Here is a 24,097-nt window from a genome sequence, read left to right as displayed (position 1 = left end):
AGATGGTGTGACGTCACATTTTTGCATTATAAAAAAGCAATGTTAGAAAACGAGTTTTAGCCGTCATTTTGGGTTTTAGAAAACAATTTTAATAAATTGTAATAGGAATTGAACAAATACTCTATGTTGACAGAGTTCTGACAAGATTTTGGAAAAATATCGATGTTTTATGAAAAATTCAACAGCAATTTTGAGGGGGCTTGTAGGCTGAGGTGTGACGTCATTTTAAGGGGGGTTCTGGCTTTTTGTGACGACGTGTGACGACGTTTGACGGAAGGGAGCGGGGGGAGGTAAAAATCGTCCAAAAAAGCGTGGCGTCATTTATGGATGACCCCAGGACAACCTCAATATCCTATTAGCTAGAATAGTTTGCCCCATCCTATTTTTTAAGCTATTGTTATAACCATCACCTAGGTGTGAGCAATACTAAAATTTAGTCAATGCTATAAATTGATTATATTTCTTTGAGCTCGAGATTATTGAACTTTTTGGGGGTACCAACCCCACCAGTTTCATAAGCGCATTTACCGAACCCTTCTTATTAGTTCTATCGTCTGCAATGGTAAAATACTATCGCGAATTATAGTCGGGTGTGTGTCTTGGTCTCCGTCGAACCACCGAGACTGACTCACCGAACCCCTAGGGTTTGATCGAACCCAGGTTGAGAACCACTGTTATAGCTCAACAGTTTTTGTTTAGTTAACCAAAATTGTTTTTTTCCAAATAAATATAAATTTACGGAGCAACTCTAAAAAAATAAAAAATCTACCAAGCCAAATGAGACATCGTCTGGTAAATTCTATCGAATCACAAAATATTCAGTCAAAAGCCCAAGGGTTAAGGAAAAACTTGAACTCATTAAAACTGCAATTAAAACGAAACAAAACTTGACCGGGGTACTGTGTACATACTCTCATGACCAAGAACAACAGCTTATTGACAGGGGAAGCTATCCGTCATAAAAGTCTAGTCATCTCAGGGCTGCAATGTTGAAGAAGGCCTAGGTCGCGACACTTTGTTTTAAGCCTGTATGGGTCGTCTGATAAGTTTCCTCTGTGATGGGTGCTTAATCATGATTTATGGGGCTGTTAAAAACTAGCGCCTGTCTTCTTTTTATCCCCGGAACAAAAGTTATAATTTCTGAGATATAGAGCCATCTCCAAAATATGGGTTTTTGTTTAGTCGTCTTGTTTATAAGCGAATCGTTGTGATAAGAAAGTTAAATTAGGTGAAGTTAGTTTTTTTACGAGTTGGGTCAATTTGACTTTATTGAATGGGGGTGGTGGGGGGAGGGGGGGTGAAGTTTTGGGGTGGGGGGTATGTAGTGTTAGGGTAGAGGTGTGAAGTACTGTTGGGGTGGGTAACGTGTAACTTGACCCCCATCACCTCCCAGTGGTAAACCTCCTATAAAAGCCCAGCTCAGCTGTTGTTGTTGTTAGAATAGACGTCCTTGTTGCAACAATAACAATTATATTTCTCACTGCAGCGTTTCAAGCAAATATTTCCATTACATCTGTAAGTATATTAGTTTATTACATACTTTAAGTGAGTTATTTAGTCACATCTGTAAGTAAATATTTGGTTACATATGTATGTAGATTATTTGGTTACATCTGTAAGTAGATTATTTGGTTACACCTGTGAGTAGATTCTTCAGTTTAAAGAAATACATCTAATGATCTATTCTAAGTGGAGACATTAATGTGTGCTAAACACAAGCAGCTTTCTTTGCTTTGTATTCACGGTCATACATCATGTAGTATGTGCTTTTATAACTGATTCTAGCGTGAGATTGTTGGAAAATTCTATGGATTTATTGGAAAGATGTGATTTTTCCCCTTTTATTTTATTTTAAGGCGGGTTCTATAAGTCTACATCTTTCTTAATTAAATTTAATGATAATCTATGTTGTAGTTCTTCACCTCTGCTTGGATTAATTAGATAGCCTACTCTTATGTTGGAGTTCGCGTGTACTTGGATTAATTAATTAGATAATCCTGGAGTCAAACGTGAAGACACGTTATTCAAACTTTTGACTGGATAGTTGAACACGATAATCCTTCAGTGGACAACCCCCCCCCCCTTTACTTGAACATGATAATCCATCTGTAGACAGCCATCCCCCCCCCCCCCCCATTACTATGACCCACCAACATCGGATATTACCGATACTTTGAAGTTTAAGAAAAGTTTTACTTTCTAAGAATCTTGAGATGAATCGATTGACTGGATGAATGGATTGGATTATGTCTAGATCGATGTCTTTTATGGCAGCCTCACTCGTGGCTTTTAGCGTGACGTCACCTGCAGTTATTTTTGGTAACACCACCGAGGTGGGTTGGGGGGAGTAGATCGGTATATGTAAATATGTGGAGAGGATAAGTTCAGGAGGTTATGTGATGGAGGTGGACAATGTATTCAGGTTTCATTCACATTTTATTTTGGTTGAATGGCGGGGTATAATTCACAAAACTATATTTATTTATATGATTGTAATGCCACTTTTATTTAATTAATATCTATATACTTCTAAAATTCACAAGCTTGTGGACTATGTTTATTTATTGGTTTGTTTGTCGGTATCGCTAGATCAGAGCTTAGGCAATGTGTGTAGAACTTTAAAATATGAGTTTATGAAGAGAAAAATGTTTTTTTTTCTCCAAAATATCTAATGTTATACAAATATTTATTTTTAAAAATTAAATAAACTAATTAGAACTATAGTAATATTTTATAACACACACTTAAAATTACACAACTTGAGAATAAATACTTTAATTTTCACAAGATGGCTTCCAAGGAAACAGGTAATGTTGCCCATGGAAAAGTTTAATGCATAATGCATCATATTTTCTAAATAGATTATCTATATATATAATTCTCTTCTGGGAGACGCTAGAAAGCAAGATGTAAGCGCGCTCCCTACCACCCCACCCCTACATGGTCTGGTGAGCTTTGGTTCACGCAAAATGTTTACATTCGTGGAGCCGGGTTTACTGACGGCTATTAGGGGCAGATAATTTAGTTTGAAACGATTTTAAACTTATGGGAGGTAACTAAGAGGAGGCTGCTTTCACGGGGGAAGGGGGGGGGTGTAGGGTAGGGGTTGGGGGAAAGGAGGGTGGGGGTAGGGGTTGGGGGAAAGGAGGGTGGGGGTAGTATCGTTCTTAATGACCTACTGATAGTGTTTTAAAGCAAATATTTTCAGTGGCAGCATTGGTACTGTCGAATTCACAAATTATGAATTACTGAAAAGTAGAAAATAAACAACTAAATAGCGGCATATGATATGCCGCGGGTCGGCTCGTTTACTTATATAGAATGTACATAACTACCTTAGCACAAGTCCCTCTTGTAATATAATTAAAAACTAAGATATTGTGACGAAATGTGGAGGGGGTGGGGGGAGGATTAAAAATTGACTAAAAACGCAACGTTTTTTTTTTACCAAAAACACACTGCAATTAAAAAAAAACAATTACGTGTAACGGGTAGTAAATAATACAGATACACACCCCGTCTAAGTTATGACTGCTTTGTTAATATTCAAATGCAATAAAATACTAACTAAATACTTCCTTAATATTAAATTAATAATAAAATGGTTTCGAATACTGCTTGTTTTGTATAAAATAAGTTATGTATTGTAGAATTTTTACGATTAGATTTGCACTTGGATGAGATTTTTTTAAAGTGATGTTGGTAGTAAACATGTTATGATTCTTTCTTCGTCTCCTAACTGTTGGTCGGCTGATAACTCAAGAAGTCTGTTATCTCCGAGTATTTAATAAAACCACTTGTCAGGTCGCGGCATAATCTGGGTCTAGAGAGTATAAAGGCGGGGGTAGTTCTTTGTTGATTCTAATTTACAAGGAAATAATTGTATGGTGAACTGTGGCTGTTTTTATGGCACGTAGAGCAATTCGAATTTAAACCATCATTTTGCGGTACCGGTACAAGTATTAATGTAAGGGAGGTAATTTATTTCGAATGCTGGGTTTTTAAATAGTGTTTTACACCAGTTATGTCCCCTTTTTAGTCGCCGATGTTTCGGAACACATCAATCGATAAGGAGTGGGCACAGATCTACGAAAACCATTCATTTATTGTCGTCCAATATAGACTACAATCATCATACCAAAATATTAATTCTGCAGGCCTTTTTAACAATTAAAAAATATTTTTGTTTGTGCCTCACAATAATTTTAAAAAAAAATCTGTTTTAGTTATAATAATATTTCATCATCAAAGCTTTTAGACACGTAGATCTAGTTATAATAAACTAAAACACAAGCAATGTATTATTATGTTTCTCTAGCCTACTCTAACTCTAGGCCTATCCTAGTTTTGTTTTGAGTGGGGGGTTTAATAAAAATAGATACATATTTATTTAGTTAAGTCTTTTTGTATAATATAATTAGATAATTATTAATACTTTATATGCCATAGGCCTATTATAAGTAGATCTAGAATTCTCTAGATCTAGATATATTTAATTAAGATTAGAATTTAGTTTAACTCACTACAGTTACAGTCACTGTCGACCTAGACTAGATTCTAATACTATTATTATAATAATAGATCTAGATCCTCCTACCTAGACCTAGAGATTCTAATTCTACTACTTTAGAGATTACTAGATTTAGAGAATGATCTAGATTCTAGATCTAGAAATCTAGCTGAAATCTAGACTAGATCTAGATCTTTTCTCTGGGGTCTAGAGTGGAGTCTAGACTCTAGATCTAATCTAGATTTAGTTGTAGATCTAGACTAGATCTAGATTAAACTATAAAATGAAAAACATTGTAATAATTTGAAATAGTGAGACAAATTTTAATTTTAAGTAGAAAATTTTATTTGTAAAAAAACTGTAATACAAAGATTGTAAACAGTGAAAACAAAACGAATGCTTTCTTTTGTAAACAAAAACGATGCTTTCTTTTGAACATTGGCCTAAAAAATGTAAACAAAACCCCGAAAGATTTAAAAAACTAATTGAAAAAATACAGCGAAAAACGAAATACAAAGAGCACGTTGTCCCACAGTAGGCCTACTACAAGGAATATTACACAATTTACGCATCGTCGTTGGTGAGTGATTGTTTATCTTTTACAAAAACAAAATATATAACTAAATAAATATGTATAGATCTTATTATGTTCTTATTAGTCTAGTTTTTAAATTATTAATTGTAGACACTACCCCTACTCTCTAGCCGAGTGTTGAAAAAAGCGCGAATGTTTTTCGACTTCTTATTTTTTAGTTCCTTAGTTGGTGATCTGGTCTATTATGCAATTTGTTCAGCAATTTCTGTGTTTATTAAAGTCTTAACGGATTACACTACTAAGTATTTCCATATGCTTTTGTACAAAATCGTGACATCAAGGTAAGCCAGTTAGTAGAAATTATCGCTAGTGTGTTGTTAATAATAAAGGGCAAAGGCCTACTTTACTGAACTGGATCCATAGCGGCATAGGGCATAGGCTGCTATTGGACTAATAAAGTAATAATAATAAATAATTTAATATTAAAATTGTGGGCCTTTAGGAGGATTACATTTTGAAGCTTTAGACCTGTCAAATAATTTGTTTGTATCTAGAAAATCTAGATCAAGAAGGCTGGTTCTAATAGTTTTCAATCATTAGGATCTCTAAAGCTACACATGCGTGTCCTGGTGATGAAACCTAGCCTAGAGTATCGCATGGTATAACACCGGTCGATTCTGTGGTAACAAGTTGAACATGCGGTTCTAATCAGTTCAATAATTTAGGCCCGTAATGTATCTTTTTATTATGTAGTAACATTAGCCTATTGATTTTTATTAACCTCCATGCCTGCAAACCCCCCTCCCTCAGTCTTTCTTAGGCTAGATCTAGATTCTAGATCTAAATAAATGTTGAAATGATAAAACAAAAATGCGAATGCAGAATAAGGCGGTTGTTGCCATGAGTGAAGCACGAGTGAACAAAAATTCTGTGTACTAGGCCTAGCCTACTTCGCACTGGGTTTAAAATAAAAAAAAAAAATAACTTGCCCGCTTAAAAAAATATTGCAGTGTGTTGCCTCTTTATGTAAATAGCACTTAGGGGGGGGGGGGGGTAGATTCTAATAGGTCTACCTGTCTACGGTATTGTTGATATGCTGTGTTGTCAACATTTACTAAATGTTGACAACACAGCATATGTCATTTAGTATTAAAAAAATACATGTGCGTTTATTAATCAGCTAAAGATGAATGCTGATCAAAAGTGGATCTAGATCTTGTCTTTTTAGTAGAATTTTAGTTTAACATTCTAGGCTATGCTTTATTATTAATTTAATAAGTCAACAACTAGATCTAATTATTAGGGCTTACTGGTGATGTAATTGCCATTGTGGTATGACTGATTAAACATTATTAAAAACTTTGCTCCGTTCTAGGCCTAGCTCTGGCTTGACAACAAAGACTCATAATTACGTCATATAACTAGGGACTGTTGACGATCGTTTGGAAAAGGAGGGTTATGAAATGAGACGTTTAATACATTCTGTTATTTTAAAATAAACAGGAAAATCATTTCATTAACAATAAGATGGGGGGGGGGGGGGGGAGAAGGGGGTTTGACCTTGGTGACCTAATTTTAGGTTGGGGAAGAGGAAACTAGTTGTTAGGGGGTTAAGAAAATCAGCATGACGTCATATACGGGCGATTACCTTTGATTAATTTTTACTGCTTCTTGTTCGCGCCTAATTAAGTTGATTTGGTTTTTGCCATTCTCTGTCATATCCACGAAATAGCTTGTCAAGTCAGGATCTGTAGGCTAACCCAAACCCGATCTAAAAGTAATAGGTATTGTTGTTACTGACGATTGTAACCAATTAGCGTGTTGGGTTTCACTATTTACATTAAGGTCACACAGCATAGCCGTGCGGTAATTTGACCGTACCCTATTTCATTTCGACTTAGCCTAGACTCTCGTACTAGATTCTAGATCCATTACATCACGGTAAAAAAAAACCCGGCCTCTTTGGTGAGTTAACTTAAAACGTTAAAAAAAGTAGCGACATTTTCAAACATATAGGCCTAATAGTTTTTATTTTCTATCTGATGATAGTACTTGTTATTGCTATAGAGAGATCTAATTTTTTTTTTATTATCGGTGGCTTGTCATAATTTGTTTACATTTTACACACAAAGGTGTATAGGTCTATCATCGACCACGTCTAGACTGCAGTAAAGTGTTTTGTATAGCCGTGTTTTTTTGTTGTTGCTATTGGTTATTATAATGATCGAAAGAGCCCTTAGACCCACGCGGCGTACGGGGGTTACACAATTACATGCTATTTGTCTAGCCGAGTAAACATTTGCCTAGTCTGTAGATCTCAAATCCTTTCTAATCCCTCTGTAATTTAAACAAATGTTTTCCCAGGCGATAAAAAAACGTGCAATTATTTTAATGTTTTCTTTGATTAGGAGACTTATCTAGAGTATCTTGTATGTGAAGAGGGGGGGGGGATTTTCTGAGGATTTTATCTCTAAAAGAAATAGATTAGATTACCATCTTAACCCCACCCTCCACCTCCCACCCTCCACATCCTGGCCTGGGTTTTCTTCGATCGATTCGTTGCAGCACCCGGTGACATTTCTCCATGACGTCATTTCCTGGGTTTGTGATTGAACTCCCATGACGCGACGCAACATGAGTTTGTTCCTTGGTATCTACCTTAATTGATAACACCATCTTTTTTCTCCACAAGGGGCGATAATAACTCGTAGATGAGCCGGGCCCATCCGGAGTTGTCTGAATTGGAGTCTGTACTTGTGGTCCCACTTGGTGGTTGATTCTGTTTTTGGGTACACTTGCACTGGCGAAACACAACACGCATTAGCAATGCTGGTTCCTTTGTTGTGCCTGATGTTCCTTGGTTGCTATTGGGTTAAACATTTTTTTTTGCTGGATACATTTATTGACATGAATCAGGAGGGGAAGGGGTGGGGGGGGGGGGGCGTGCTAGAATATGCATAGCCAGCCAACTGTTGGTATCGATTTTTGCTCCCTTTGTTACCAGAGCCAGCTTCCGGACACGGTGTTTGACTGCTCGGAGCTCGGCTATGTGGGATTCCACTACTCGGAGTTCGACTATGTGGAATTCCACTGCTCGGAGCCTAAGATACGTGGAACAGCGCGCGTGCGTTTCACGTGCTGGTTTGTCTTTGTGTAAGGTCACGTGTATGATCTCGCTCAAGATTTTATCCATTGTTCGATTGGAATTGATTGTATCCATTGTTCTATTAGAATTGATTGATTGCTAGTCGATGATTTTGTACATGGAGGTTGTTGTCGTTGCGGTGGACTGGACTAATCCACCCCACTTGTTTGATTGGATAGCTCTTGTTAGTGACGGCTATGGTAATGTGTGACCACGAGCTTCCATTTATATATAAAGTCATCACAGCCGTAGTGTTAGTGCTTGCAAGTTATTTTTTATCTTTAGTTGGTTTAAGGACATTGTATTATACGGGCTATAATCTATTCTAAAATGCAAGAATGCCACAGATGGGTTAGTTAGATGGGTTAGTTAGACTATTCTTAAGTTAGTACAAAAAAAATGTGTCCATACATGACACACACACAGATGGGGGGGGGGCAGAGGAGATGTTCAGAATTTCCTGACGGCGTGTTCAGTTAGGGGATGAGGGTGTTCAAGAAGTGTGAAGTAGAATGTCTTTCGTATTTTTTTATCAAGTTTTTAATCATAATTCTTTCATTGGGGGAGGGAGTGGGGCGGGTGGATGTGTCTGCCTCCTTGAACGACGGATGACAATACGGGGGAGTGGATAAACCAGGCTAAAATTGTGTGACGTCATTTATTAAAGCCCCTCCCCCCACCTCCCCCTTTACGCTTGTGACTGACTTAAGACTTAAACGATGAGAAAAGTTTCGGCCAGTTGTTGATGGGCCGGGGCACCGCCCCCTAGATCTGACACAACACAAGGCTGAACCGCTGGGCGGAAGTTGATTTCCTTCAGTGTCAAAGGTCATGCGCATATTTTGTTGATCCCCCTGGTGACGTATGTGTCCCGGGAGTACTTAAGACAACCCTGATTGATTGTCCAGCTAACGGGGGGGGGGGGGGGGGGCAGTGTAGTTAAAGCAATATCAATGCATTTAGTATCTTTACCTGGTGTTCGTTAACTTGATTTGATGATGGAGCTATTAATTATAACTTTAGAGTTTAACAAGCTCTGTTAATTATAGTTTCATCTCTGACGTACTCTATTGTGATTGTTTTATTTTTTATTTGTTGTATATTGCGATTTGTATATTAAGTATATGACTGAACTAATAATTAGAGATAAACCCTTAATTTAGTATATCTCTCCCATATTATTGAACTAATAATTAGAGATAAACCCTTAATTTAGTATATCTTTCCCATATTATTGAACTAATAATTAGAGATTAACCCTTAATTTAGTATATCTTTCCCATATTATTGAACTAATAATTAGAGATAAACCCTTGATTTAGTATATCTCTCCCTTGGATTAAGTATCACCAATGGACGTTTTGTGATGTAATTTTTATATTTTATCACTCTCAATTGATTCTGAAATCAGTGAAATACCCATGTTCTCATTTCAAACCAACCTTTTCTAAACATGTTTTAGTAACGTTTTTTTTTTTTTGGCAAGTTGAAGAAAATATTTTTAAGTGGCCACATTATTTTCTCACCCCCCCCCCCCCCTCCCACTTTGTGACGCAGGTATGGGCGTACCTCATTCACCGTTGGCAGCTCACCAGGTAGTCCAACCGTTGATGGTCATGCTTGGTGAACTGGTAGGGGAATGGTTAAGGGATGTTAGCAGTCACTCCCGTAGTCAGCGTGTTAACGGTCATGGTCATAGTTAAGATGTTGACAGTAAAGAGACGTAAATAACTACATCAGCTAAACTGCAATGACACTTTGTAACCCATACGACGCCTAATACAACATTTCTAAGATCATCACATGGTTTGAGGAATGATATTTGCATTATTAATTTATAATCCTCAGTGTTAAATATGACATTGGCTCCTTATTTATAATCCTTAGTGTTAAATCTGACATTGGCTCTGTTTATTTCTTACTTTCAAAATGCTTCTTTGTTAAATACTGTGAGCGTAGTCAATTTATCTTTAAAGCGACTTGTCTCCGTTGTCATCATCACTGGAATAAACAGTCCGTGTTTTGTCTTGTTTTATTTTTATGGAAACCATAGAGACAGATATGAACAACTATATTGGTACCACTTGTAAGGAGATCGTAATAGGGATCAGTGAGGGGCGGGGTCGGTAGTGTGGTGAAGATCGTAGACTCTTCAGTAAGGAGCCACCAGAAAGTGCCAGACTTAATGCCAGCACTACGGGCCAGGAGACTTGCTGGTCATGTAGGTCAACAGGATATCGTGTTGCAGTCACGGACAAGCCACCGATGACGTCGGCTGACCTTGTTGTCATTGCCAGGAGTTTAAACAATGCTCTTAAGTAACTTTCTGTTGGGCTCGTACTTTACAGGGCCTTATGGTAGTAAGTTAACCCAGGTGGTGGTGTGTGTGTGTGTGGGAGGGGGGGGGGTGTTGGCTACACTAACCCTGGTCCTAACCCACAACGATGCCACCATGAATGCATTACACTGCCAGGAGAATAAAGTACTCGTAGAGCTCATATCTAACATAAACTTTGAGTATCGGCAAATCAATGACCCTCAGTTCATCCTGCTTTTTCAGTCAGCTATTATACGACCAGGCCTATTCAAAGACAAGGCCTACACATACTAGAATATGTCCTATTGAAAGACAAAACCTACACATACTAGAATATGTCCTATTGAAAGACAAAACCTACACATACTAGAATTAAAGTAGAATATGGTCTATTCAAAGACAAGGCATACACATACTAGAATATGGCCTATTCAAAGACAAAGCCTACACATACTAGAATATGGTCTATTCAAAGCAACAAAGACCTAACGTATGTTACCTTAGAGTTTTTGCTCTAAAGTGTACACACCTTGGTCGTGTGCTATTGTAGGGTGGTGTGTATTAAACTTAGATCGTGTGAACAAAATAAGTTGAATGATGCTGTGTTTGATGCTATTTATACACATTCCGTCAGTGTAGTTTGGGTGTATAATTTCTAGTAAGTGTCTTACACGATGTTCGTTTCCTTGTTCATTCCTCATGGGTGGCTGCAGGGAGTGTTGGTCTACATCATCTTGGTAACTTGTTCCATATTTACACATCAAAACGTCTTATTGTCGTGTGTGTTTTAGAACTTTATGGTGAGATGTTGCCGTATAATAAAATCGATTAATGCTAATAGCGATACTTTAACCCTATTGGGTCGTTAAAGATGTGGGTTAAATTCTTGGTGTGAGTTACTAGCGTTGTAGCTATCAGTTGTACCCTCTTTGTTTGTGGATAATCTATAATTATATGGTGGATTTTATATACTTGGATGTTGAATATTGTATATTTGGATTGTTAATGCTGTATACTAGGTTGGGATATGTTTTATACTAGGGTGGGATATGTTTTAAACTTGGATGGGACATGTTTTATAGTTGGATGGGATATTTTATACTTGGATAAACATTTAAAATATAAACCACCAATAGCATTCTATATAATATTATTTTACCAAGACTATATGATATAAATAATGGACATTCTGTAATTTAAATACGTTTTAAAATTGATTATTTTTTTTCATTGATTTTTTTAATGGACCGAACTTGTCGCCTTAACAATTCAGGCTGCTTGAAACGGGAGGGTGGTGTTGGGCAATCGATACACATTTGTTAACAAGTGGTCTAAAATTCCTTGTCTTGTACACACGCTAATTGCTGTGTACCATAGCGGACATTTATACGGCAGCTTTCACGAGCCGATGAGCATTCAATAGAAAACAAAATGGGCCCAGATATTTTATAGAGTTTATCTTTGGTTGTTTATAGAACGTGAAAACTGTGAACAGTTATAATGGGATGGAAGTCTCATATAAAAAGAGATATCATTTAGAAATGCCAACCCCCCCTTCCCACCCCCATTATTCGTAATGACTCCGCTGAAGGGTAAAGAGTTAAAATGTTGAATGACAGTAGCTACGGTAAAGTGGGTCGACCTTCGGATGTGGCGCGCGGTGTGGCTGACAATCGGGAATTCCCGGATGTTGAAGCCGGTTCGAAAGTGGGTGACGAGATGAGTTATAAATGTAGAGGTCGACTGTGACGTGACTTCTTAAGATTATGGCTATTTTTATATTCACAGTTATCATATAAATATATCTGTATCTGTATAAAATTTTTTATACACATGTATATGAGTGTATATAGTTTATATGTATGTATATAAAACTATGTGTTACATACCCATATAGTGACAAACTTATAAACTTGTAACAATTGTATCTGATGAAGTTAAAGGATAAAACTCGAAGAGCTATATAACCTTAAATCTAAACCTCGATTTATTACAAACTATATCAATCGTGTTCTTGCGTATCAGGGTGCTCATTCATATCCATGTGGCATTTCTTATCCACGTGCTACCTCTTATCCAGGTACAACTTCTTATCCATGTGCCATTTCTTATCCATGTGGCATTTCTTATCCATGTGGCATTTCTTATCCATGTTCCATTTCTTATTCGTGTGGCATTTCTTATCAATGTGCCATTTCTTATCCATGTGCCATTTCTTATCAATGTGCCATTTCTTATCAATGTGCCATTTCTTATCCATGTGCCATTTCTTATCAATGTGCCATTTCTTATCCATGTTCCATTTCTTATTCGTGTGGCATTTCTTATCCATGTGGCATTTCTTATCCATGTGGCATTTCTTATCCATGGGGGAAATCCTTATACATGTGCTACCTCTTATCCAGGTGCTACTTCTTATCCAGGTACTACTTTTATCCAAGGACTATTTTTTAACTGGTACTACTTCAAGCAGGTTGTAAGAAATATAGCCTGAGCTGTGCCGTAGTTAGATGCAGATGTTATGTAAAGCTATGCGGACGGTGTGCACAGATTGACTAAAGCTAAATCTAGCCACTGAGTCTAGCCTCGTTGGTCATGCCCTTTGGATGTAACTCGGTGGTAGCCTATCGTGTCATGGTTGTGGTAGGTAGCTGGATGGTAGCCTGTCGTGTTAATGGTGTGTTGGGTAGCCCTCCTGTTATGCCGTTTTAATCATTAACTGGGTAGCCTGATAGTATACTTTGTTTCAGTGCTAGACTGGGTAGCGTGATGGTTTGCTTTGTTTCAGTACTAGGCAGGTTAGCCTGATGGTATGCTTTGTTTCAGTGCTAGACTGGGTAGCCTGATGGTTTGCTTTGTTTCAGTGCTAGACTGGTTAGCCTGATGGTTTGCTTTGTTTCAGTGCTAGACTGGGTAGCATGATGGTATGCTTTGTTTCAGTACTAGGCAGGTTAGCCTGATGGTTTGCTTTGTTTCAGTGCTAGACTGGGTAGCATGATGGTATGCTTTGTTTCAGTACTAGGCAGGTTAGCCTGATGGTTTGCTTTGTTTCAGTGCTAGGCTGGGTAGCCTGATGGTAGCCCGTCTCTAGGAGGTTCAAGTTTGGTCCATAGAAGCCGGTGAAACGACACCCGTAGTTGACCTCTAGAATGTTAAGTTATCGAAGAGATAAGGATGATTTGTAGGGGGCGATCTAAATCCCTTGTCACCGGGACCTCTGTCATGTCTTGTGTTAGAGAGCTAGTTTTAAATACAGTCTGTGTAGATCTATGTAGATTATTCTGATTCGGTGTGTTGTCTGTGTAGATTCAGATAGTTTATTCTGATTCGGTGTGTTGTGTGTATAGATCTATGTAGTTTATTCTGATTCAGTGTGTTACGACTTTAGCAGCGAGGCGGATGATGGAATACCAGAAGGTCTAAAGTTGAAGGTCTAGAACTTGTTTATCGCGCAGGAGTTGTTGCCCCTGTCGGATTAAGGCCCTTGTTGACTGTTGTGTATGGGATTAGCTGGATGGGCCGGTCAGTCTGTTGTGATCATAGGCTCTCTACTTAAGGGGGTGACTGGCTTGATTTCAGCCAATAATCGTCGGGGTGGTGTTTGCTGCAGATATTTCAGGTAACCTTTCTAGCTGCAGTTATTACACATGTCTTGTGCTAGCCATAATTGTGAAACCTAAATTTTAGGTTTTTAGGCTAAAAGGTATGTTTCTAATAGCGAATTGATTAAGCTGATTATGGTATGTTTACGATGTATTTAAGCTTTTTTTTTTAATCGTTCAATTTTTAAAATCTTAACTTAATCCACACACGTGTATACTAATCCACTTGAAGTATACATTCCCTCCCCACCAATACAGTATATTAAGAATTTTAAAAAAATCCATTAACAGGATATGCTGACACAGAAACAATTATTTTTAATGAACTCCATAAAACGGTGCGTGTTACATTGTAACAGATTTATGCTTGTTATAAGCCTGTGTAGCTTTATAAGTTTATACTCTCAGCGTCGATATGTAGGTCTACTAGCTAAATGTATTGCTTAAAAGCTTACAGCTACATTATGTAAGACGCTGCATCTGTTTCCTTTCGATTAAGTGTTTGCGTGTGTGCCGATCATTGATAATGCGTGCTAATTAATTAATCGGCAATAAATTACCGGTCAAGGGTTAAGTTTAAAATAATTAGGCGCGGACTGAAGAAGAAAAAAAATGTAGGCCTGTTGTAACACGGTATAGATGAGTTGGATGTTGATCAAATCGTCGACCTTTCTGTGCTAGGCTACTCCGTTACCTAGTCAGGCTGATGATAAATACGTTATTTTCTGCTCACGTGGGAGCGAGCAGGTACATCAACATGGCTCACACAAATAATTCATAGGTGCAGTCTACTTTTTATTTCACCTGTTGAAGAATAGCGACGACCGTCTGCTTTTTTAGGTCGAATTTCGTTTTTTTTTATTGACGTTAAGCTTTTTGATTAACCGCTTTGTTTTATTGCTTAGGCCTAGTTGCGTGTGTAAAACGAAACAAAGCTAGAATCGAGATCTAGATCTACCAACGATGAGTAATAGTTTAGTTATGAATAAAAACCAGTCGATAGGTCTAGCTCTACTGTTACAAAAAGTCTTTGTTTCTAAAATTCTGGTATTCAGCTTGGACTTGTTTTGGAGGTGTTTGTGTTGAAACCTCTTCAGTCTTCTGTCCTGTTTGACTTCAGGAGGGCTCATATTATTATTATTATTCACTATTCAGTATTCAGTGAAGTGTTTACAAGGCTTGGCTTAGCTTCTAAGCAATCTAAGGCTTATAGTAACACAAGGCCAAATGTACAATTTAAAAATAATGCTAATGATAATTCAAAGTTTTTAGACCTAAAATTCATGCGTCATAACTCATACTCATAGCATTATTTTTTGTGTTTGTTAAATTTTTTTTTTCCAGATTATTAGGCCTAATTAATAATTATTAAATTATTAGACCTAGGCCTATTATTAATTTATTAAATTATTAGGAGTAGGCCCTATTTAAATAATTTAATTTTTATTAGGGTATATACTCACTTCTAGACCTATTATAAGCGTGATATCTTTTTGAGTTAAAAACTACAGACCCTACTAGAACCCTGGTTAGATCTTTCCAACAGTTTATTTATAGATTGTTCTGATTTGTAGCCCACAGAAATGTTTTTATTCAATGTCATTCACCAGTTCTGGTCTAGCCTACCTGTCCTGTAAACTTTATCTTTCAAATACTATCACCCCTGCCTTATGTAACATATCCCCCTGTCAATCTATACCCAAACACCCAGCACTCTGATGTAAGCTGTATTTAAACCCACCAACTGCCAGTCAAGTTATTATAGGGCTGGTTCGTACATAGCTCTACATGATATGAAAGACTACATTCATGTTTGAATATTTCTCACGTGGTTTATTGTTTAATTTTTTTGCTGTAACCCACTCGCAATTGAGCATAGGCTAGTGCAGAACTAAAATATAAAGTATGGCACAATGTCTCTGGGGCCCCTTTATGTCTTTATATGTCTGCACATACAAGGTGTTCTTCAAGTGTAAGAGTTTATTTTAGGACTCTTATATTATAATATCCTTATTAGTTACGTTGTTGGTAGCCTTTTTATCATTTAAATATAAAATGTTTTTTTTTTCTTGTGTTAAAATTGACATTGCATATTTCTATATTATAGGCTACCAAATTAAATAAGACCTGAATAAATATCTATAAAAAATTATAGTTTGTATCTCTGACATTTTTTTTTTAAATAATTAAGATATAAATATAAATGCTCAACTTTTAATGTATATTTTATAATTTACCTTGTAGGGTCTCCTAGGTCGGCCCACTTAAAAGATGTCAGACATTCCAGACGAGTGGCTGTGGATTGTCATTGTTGGTTTTATTATATCATTTCTTCTGGCATTTGGCATTGGCGCTAATGATGTCGCCAACACCTTCGGTACCTCTGTTGGTTCAAAGGTCATCACATTACTCAAGGCATGCATACTCGCATCGATTTTTGAGATCCTTGGTGCAGTGTTGATAGGTGAGTGGAATTCATTTGTTGCAATTATTTACAGTTAGGTCAGCCTGTGTTAAAGAATTAATCTGATTTTTAGGTCTGGAATGTTAAAAAAACCAAACTGGCAAAAGTTGGTCTCATCTTCACATGTCAAAAATATCCAATCTCTAAAATTAAAATTTTTTTTTTTCTTTTTATGGCTTTTATTTTAATCACAAAAGTGTTCTGATTAAGACCTTTAGAGGAACGTGTGATTTTAATTTTTTCCATACATTAAGGGGGCTGTATTTGCTGTTTGTTTTCTTTTTATTTAATAAATGACTAATGAATTAAATAATCTGGTTACCTGCGCAGGCTATCGAGTGTCGGATACTATACGTAAAGGTATCATAGATGTGGAGCCTTACAACAACTCTGAGAAGCTGCTGCTCATGGGCAACCTGTGTGCTCTCACAGGTGAGAATACCTGGTAGATGTTGTCAGTTGGGGAAGTAATTAAAGGTGTAAACTTGATTGACGAGATACATATTTTGAGAGTTATTTTGTTGCTTGTTCTTAATATTGAAGGGGGTTACCTGCAACACAATTATGTACTACCTGTCACCTTGTAAGGTGCCATATGTCCTGTTGATTCAGAGTTCAGCCAGCTTTTCTTTGTGGATTTGCTTTCCTAGTGTTAGTTCAAATAAGAGTATTTGCCAGGCGGCAGTATGATTCTAGAATTTTCTCTCCCAGATGGGAGACTGCCCTAATTAATAAGCCTCATCTGCTCGAGGTCTGAATTCAGGACTTATGGGTTAGCACTTGTGTGCTCTCCCACCCCACCATGTCACTCCTTTATGTGTCTGTGAATGTATAGTTCTTAATTGTGGGCTTACTAGAAAAGATGAAGATTTTTAGTTGTAATTGTTACTTAATAATTGAGAATGATATATGTTATTAAGTATGTATTTAGTAAATTAAACAAACTGCCAATGTATTTCAGGCTCCTGTGTGTGGATGTTTGTGGCAACTTTTCTCAGTCTTCCAGTCTCTGCCACACACAGCATAGTTGGCGCCACAGTTGGCTTCAGCTTGGTTGCCATGGGAGCAAAAGGTGTTGGCTGGATGAAGTTGGGGCTCATTGGTATGCGTTTATCGGACATTTTCATTGATTGTACTTTCGTTTTTATGTTTACTAAAGTTGCATATTAAAAAAATTATAAAAAATTAATTTGATACTGTTATTATTACTTTAAAGATTGAATAAAAAAAAATCAGTTATGAAATGCATTTTGGCATATATAATTATCAAATAGTTATGTTTGAAATAATTGATAAATTAAGATGTGAATCCAAGTATTGTTTACATACACAAAACAAAAATATGCCTAATTTAATTATAATCAGATACAAGTGAACTCTACTTCACTTGCCCCATAAACCGTCAGGTTTGAAAGGGAAACTTTTTACATTTTATTAATATTTTTTTATTTACTTTCAGTGGCCTCGTGGTTCATTTCCCCTGTAATGTCTGGAGGGATTTCTGCTTTGTTTTTCATTTTTGTCAGGAAGTTTGTTCTTAACAAGGTGAGTACTTGTAGGCTTGGAAGTGGCCTTGACCTTGTCCCCTGATGGTGGCTGTTGAGTTTACTCCTAAACGTAGCACATGTGTACATTTGATATTACCAGTAACTGATTTGATCCTGGTTCCGTGGTACTGGAGATTCATAAAAAATGTCAGTAGTGGGATATTTAAATTGGCCATTGCAGGTAGTGTGTGTAGTGTGTAAAGTGTGTAGTAGCTAGCTATGTGTAAAGCATATGTGGCTTAGAACAAGTGCTTCAGGTTATTACTGAACTCTAGGTTATTAATTACCTGTGTTCTAGTTTATTATCTGCACTCTAGGATATTACCTGCGCTCTAGGATATACCTGCACTCTAGGATATTACCTGTGCTCTAGGATATTAACAGTATTTGGTCAAGAATTTTCAGGATTTAAAATTCTGTTTTTATTCATCTCTCAAATGTTTTCATTGATTCATCAGGAGAAGCCTCTAGAGCCAGGATTGAAGCTACTGCCTATGTTCTATGCTTTCACCATCTGCATCAATGCTATCTCCATATTTCTGGATGGATCAGAGCGTAGGTTTTAATGATTTGCCTTGTATGATTTAAATGTAAAATCAGATTTACTTAACCTGTATAGACATTCTCTTTAAAATTCTGTAGCTTGTAACAATCAGTATTTTCTTTTGGTTCCTGTTTTTGTTTTATTTCTATCTTGCCTTGTCCTGACCTTATGCTTTGTCCTAACAGTATATACATGCAAAATAATTTTTATTTTATGTATTATTGTCATATTAAAGATTTTTTTTTCTTTCCTTTTTATTTTTCTAGTACCAATAGTTCAATTTTTGTTATAGTTTAGTATAAGTAGTAAATGTTTTGTTTCTTGAAGAAATACTAATTATGGAGTTTGTTTTTACTTTTTAAAAAACTGTATTAAAATGGAGTTGTATGTTTTCAGTGCTGGGATTTGACAAGATACCCTTGTATGGGACGTTCATCATATCAATAGGTTTAGCTGTGATAACAGCGCTGTTTGTTAGGCTCTATGTGGTACCTTGGATGCGGAGGAAGATACAAGGTCAGTCCATGATTTTCTTGTCCGTTTATTTTTGTATAGCAGACCGTATACAACTACAGTCCATGATTTTTCTTGTCAATTAATTTTTGTACAACAGACTGTTAAGATGAAGACTAGTGTTTAATTATTGTGTGTATTTATAGCCATGTGGTTTAGAGAAGCAAGTAGTGTAGGTGTTTAATGTTGACCATTGGTAAGGTGTCATATGATTTTAAACTTCATTAAGTTGGAAAGACTAAAAAAAACTAAGAACATTTTTAAAATAATTAGATTCCCAGGTTCAATTATCAGTCACTGTCGTGAGATTCACTACATAAAAGTTAATCATTCGTCCAATGTTTAGTAAACATAAAAAAATATTTTTTCACATATTTTCTAAAAAATTGTTCATTAACTAATTGACATATTTCTGTTATCAATTTCATTGTAAGTTTTCTTTAATCTGTGAAAATTAACTGTTATTAAAAAACTATTTCAAATTGTCCTGATGTTGTGTGTATACAGTGTACAAGAACAGCATAAAAACTATTCAGTTGTACCTTAGCCATCCATTGATAGAAGTAATGAAAGATAACTATTTTATTGTTAATCTGGTGTAGTCACTCGTGTTGTTATAAAGTTGTTTTTTTTTATCACTAGGTGAATGTGATGTAGAGCTACAGGATACAAACTTGATAGAGAAGGAGCAAAATTTAGACGAGCTGAAGTCACAAACATACAACTACAGCCTGGTCGTTGATCCACCAGGTAAAACATTGGCTGTCTGAGATTTTATAATCAGATCTTATAAGTAGATGAACCTGCCCAGGGGTGGACTGGCCTGCTGGTCTACTGGGAAAAGTTCCGGTGGGCCCGCATGGATGGTGCTGTAATAGTCCTGTTAGTGTTTTGATTTTAAAAAAATATTTGTTGGCATTTCAGCATTAACCCATTTCTATTGTTTATATCGAGGCGAATAATTAAGGCTTTAATGGAGAAAATTTAAATCTGGAGTTTGTGGCCACTTTTAAAATTTCCCCGGGCCTCTTAAACACAGTCAGTTCACCCCTGAACCTGCCTTTTTTTGGAACATTTATTTTTGTCATTTCTGGCAAGTCAAGTATTATTTGACAAAAATAAGTGGCCCAGTTCTGACAAAATAATTAAAATAAGGAACATTTTAAAACACAATCTAAAATGATTTATTTTTAAAAATGGTCTAATATCTTGAATATGAATGTCAAATGTTGATAAAAACTGTCCCAGTTTTTGTGTGTAATATAGATTTAGTTTGTTTCGTCTAATGGAGTTCAACTTTTTAATTGCCTAGATGATGGATGCAATGGCACTGAATCAAAGATTGGCAGCGATGTCATGATGACAAAACTTGAGAATGGTGGAGGGGATAACATGGTGAGCGTTTACTTCAACATGATATATTGGTAGTGATCACACATGAAGTATATTTTTGTGTAGAATAAGAAGCATTTACTTTAGCATGGTTCCATGACAAATGATCTCAGGACAAATGATCTCAGACAAAATATCTCAGACAAAATATCTCACGGACAAATGATCTCAGGACAAATGTTCTCAGGACAAATGATCTCAAGGACAAATGATCTCACGGACAAAAGATAACAGGACAAAATATATCATGACAAATGATACCATGGACAAATGATCTCAGACAAAATATCTCAGACAAAATATCTCACAGTGAAATTTTAATAGTATGTACGAAGATTTTAGTTGATTTAAATTTTTTTTTTGACTGTCAATATGGTTGATTTATATTTTTACTTGAGAACATGGAAAAAATCAAAGACTAATTTGTTTTTTCTTGCTTTGTAGATGGTCACAATTCTGGATGGTCCGGATATGCCAAATGGAGCCGCAAATCTTCACAATGGAGCCACAAATCTTCACAACGGAGATGCAAAACATCATGTTCCACTAGTGGATGAGTTCACTGAGGCAAGGGCGATGAACTCTACCACAGCTCTACTGGGTATGTAGTAATGTAAGGTCCAGGTGAGATCAGCTTTACTGGGTATGTGATTAGGTCATTGTGAGGTCAGCTTTATTGGGTATGTGATTAGGTCATTGTGAGGTCAACTCTACTGGGTATGTGATTAGGTTATTGTGAGGTCAGCTTTACTGGGTATATAGTGATGTTAGGTCCAGGTGAGGTCAGCTTTACTGGGTATGTGATTAGGTCCAGGTGAGGTCAGCTTTACTGGGTATGTGATTAGGTCATTGTGAGGTCAGCTTTACTGGGTATGTGATTAGGTCCAGGTGAGGTCAGCTTTACTGGGTATGTGATTAGGTCATTGTGAGGTCAACTCTACTGGGTATGTGATTAGGTCATTGTGAGGTCAGCTTTACTGGGTATGTGATTAGGTCATTGTGAGGTCAGCTTTACTCGGTATATGATTAGGTTATTGTGAGGTCAGCTTTACTGGGTATATGATTAGGTTATTGTGAGGTCAGCTTTACTGGGTATATGATTAGGTCCAGGTGAGGTCAGCTTTACTGGATATGTAAGGTAAGGTTAGATTTACTGGGTATGTAGTAATATTAGGTCAAGGTAATTTCAGCTTTTCAGCCTTATTTGTGTAATTAAGTTAGGCCAAGGTTCTACTCTGTAATAATACTGGGGTAGAAAATACTCAGTGGTTGAAGGAAGTGTGATAAGCAAAATAGTGGGTGTTAAATTTTTTGGGCAAAAATAAAAACAATCAGTTTTTCTTGTAGACTGCCTACCCAGTACAATGCCCTTGACTCTTGTAAATGTCACAACTCAGAGTAATGCATGTGCCCCGTCAGTTATTTTAATACACAGCCTAATGGGCCATGTTTTCACTGTTTAAATAATTTTTATCCTACAATTAAGTCCCTACTGTAAGCATCCTATATTTTGTTATGCTAGATACCCATTCATTTTCCTTGAGTCCTACAACTAGTACTTGCCTGAAGTTTGTATTAGTTTATTTTTTTTTAACTTAAGTGTATTAACGTAAAGACTTAATAATTACTCTGTATATTTCAGGAACCAAAGGGCTTTCAGAATCTGCAGAAAAATTACCAGCAAATGGGAAAGATCAAACAAACTGTGATGAAAAGGTAACGACTATAGTTGATACATTTTGTATATCATCACATTATCTAATATTGGCCTGTAATTACTCAGGGGGATAGTTGATAGAATTTGTGCAATACCACATGATCTAATGCTGGCCTATTTTACTGCTCATGAATGTGATTACTCATTTACTCATTTGAATATATCTAGGCTTTGCGGTAGAGTAGATTATTAAGTTAAAATTAGTTGTATGTTCAAAAAGATGTTATCATTATGTTTTCTTTTTGCATTCTTAGTGCAACTATTTAGAGCAATGTTTTTGTTCTAGGGCAAGAAATTATTGACCCGTGCTGCCATAAGTGACAAGAAAGAGACGACGTCATTGTTTTCTTTCCTACAAATCCTTACCGCCATCTTTGGCTCATTTGCTCACGGGGGGAATGACGTCAGGTATATTTTGTTTGTGTGAAAACAATTCTTTGAAAAAATTTAAGCTGTGTTCAGTTAGAGGACAGTTGGATTTAATTTTAATTACCACACTTGAGAAAATAGCTGTTAGATGTCCAGTTACAGTTTTCTAATTTTTAACTCATGTCAGTTTGTTAATTTTTTAATGTAAACTGTTTTTTAGCGCAATTTCCATACTGGCAATTGCGTTTAATAATGCGTTATTTCTGGATGGATGGATGTGTGGATGTGTGTCCGCAGCTTTAAGTTGTATCTCCTCCTCAACGAAGCAATATCGAGGACTAGTTCCAAAAGCAAATATTTTAAGCAAGTTCCGAGGATAATAGTGGGCCAAAAAAATTCCCGGAATTCCTTCCTGGATTTCCTGGAAAAGCCAAAAAAAACCTCGAAAAAATGCAGTTTTTGGCCCATATCTCGGCAACCAGACCACTTAGCGACCTGAAACATTTACCAATCGATTCCTGCCATAATTTAGAACAATATTGCCGAAGAAAGTTTTCAAAAATATCCTTTCGTTTGGTCACAAAAAATTAATTAAGAAATATTTACTACTTTTTTAAACTGAGCATCGTGTAGGCCTACTTGTTGATATAGGTTAATATAGTTGTCTTTTTTTTTTAAACTGAGCATCGTGTAGGCCTACTCGTTAAAATAAAACTATTTCCGTTGCTGAATATATGATTTATCTCGATTTAAAATTGTTATGGATAACATAAGGAAATTGCGCTTAAATTGTCACTAGACTTTTTATTAACTTGTTTTCATAGAATATGTAGTGTTTCTAGTAATGCAATATTCTATTGTGTTAGTTTTTTAATATGACTGATTATATTTTAAGTAATGCATATTCTATTGTTAATTTTTTAATGTGAGTAATTGTTATATTTCTAGTAACGCCATAGGACCTTTAGTGGCACTGTGGGTGATCAGCAATGAACAGAGTGTGTCCCAGAAGGCCCCCACACCCATCTGGATACTGCTGTATGGAGGGGCTGGGATTAGCATTGGCTTGTGGGTCCTGGGTAGGAGGGTGATAAAAACAATGGGGGAGGATCTGTCAAAGATTACACCATCCAGGTGAGTTGTGGATTGGTTGGATGAGAGAGGGGTTTGTGTAGGTCTAATTTATTGCATGATAAAGTGGGTTATGTTAATTTATAATACATTTTTGTAGAAAAGTTAACTTGTATATGTATAGTTGTCAAATTTTATGGGGTTTTAATAAGTTTATATAGATCTATACACAGATTTTTTTTTATTTCTTACAAAAATCTTCTTTTCTATTGGGTAAAATTGTATAGACAGAATAAAACTAGATGTATATTTTTCAAGAGAATCTATGTTTTTCTATTTGAATTGTCAAAATATAATGGAAAAGGTAAATT

General features: G+C 36.3%; 1 protein-coding gene across 8 annotated transcripts in view; it reads left to right on the top strand.

Annotated features, from left to right (window-relative positions):
• Window positions 1-24,097, top strand: part of LOC131931731 (sodium-dependent phosphate transporter 2) — a 31,161-nt gene that overhangs the window by 3,157 nt on the left and 3,907 nt on the right. Inside the window, exons 1-13 of one of the 8 annotated variants that reach the window (XM_059288564.1) lie at window positions 1,480-1,515; window positions 16,354-16,573; window positions 16,904-17,005; window positions 17,535-17,675; window positions 18,033-18,118; window positions 18,579-18,675; window positions 19,061-19,180; window positions 19,820-19,927; window positions 20,490-20,572; window positions 21,014-21,170; window positions 22,212-22,285; window positions 22,573-22,694; window positions 23,604-23,789. In XM_059288564.1, coding sequence (XP_059144547.1) covers window positions 16,381-16,573; window positions 16,904-17,005; window positions 17,535-17,675; window positions 18,033-18,118; window positions 18,579-18,675; window positions 19,061-19,180; window positions 19,820-19,927; window positions 20,490-20,572; window positions 21,014-21,170; window positions 22,212-22,285; window positions 22,573-22,694; window positions 23,604-23,789 — 1,469 coding nt within the window. In that variant the 5' untranslated portion in view covers window positions 1,480-1,515; window positions 16,354-16,380. Of the gene's footprint in view, window positions 1-1,479; window positions 1,516-5,016; window positions 5,091-5,271; window positions 5,387-14,781; window positions 14,950-15,031; window positions 15,077-16,062; window positions 16,082-16,353; window positions 16,574-16,903; window positions 17,006-17,534; window positions 17,676-18,032; window positions 18,119-18,578; window positions 18,676-19,060; window positions 19,181-19,819; window positions 19,928-20,489; window positions 20,573-21,013; window positions 21,171-22,211; window positions 22,286-22,572; window positions 22,695-23,603; window positions 23,790-24,097 lie in introns of those variants that run through there. The other 7 variants (XM_059288561.1, XM_059288560.1, XM_059288559.1 and 4 more) reach the window with 7 other exon arrangements.

Source organism: Physella acuta, unplaced genomic scaffold (genome assembly GCF_028476545.2).
Source record: "Physella acuta isolate Inbredline_101_S28 unplaced genomic scaffold, ASM2847654v3 ptg002019l, whole genome shotgun sequence".
Classification (NCBI taxonomy): domain Eukaryota; kingdom Metazoa; phylum Mollusca; class Gastropoda; family Physidae; genus Physella; species Physella acuta.
This window is presented reverse-complemented; position numbering and strand designations above follow the sequence as displayed.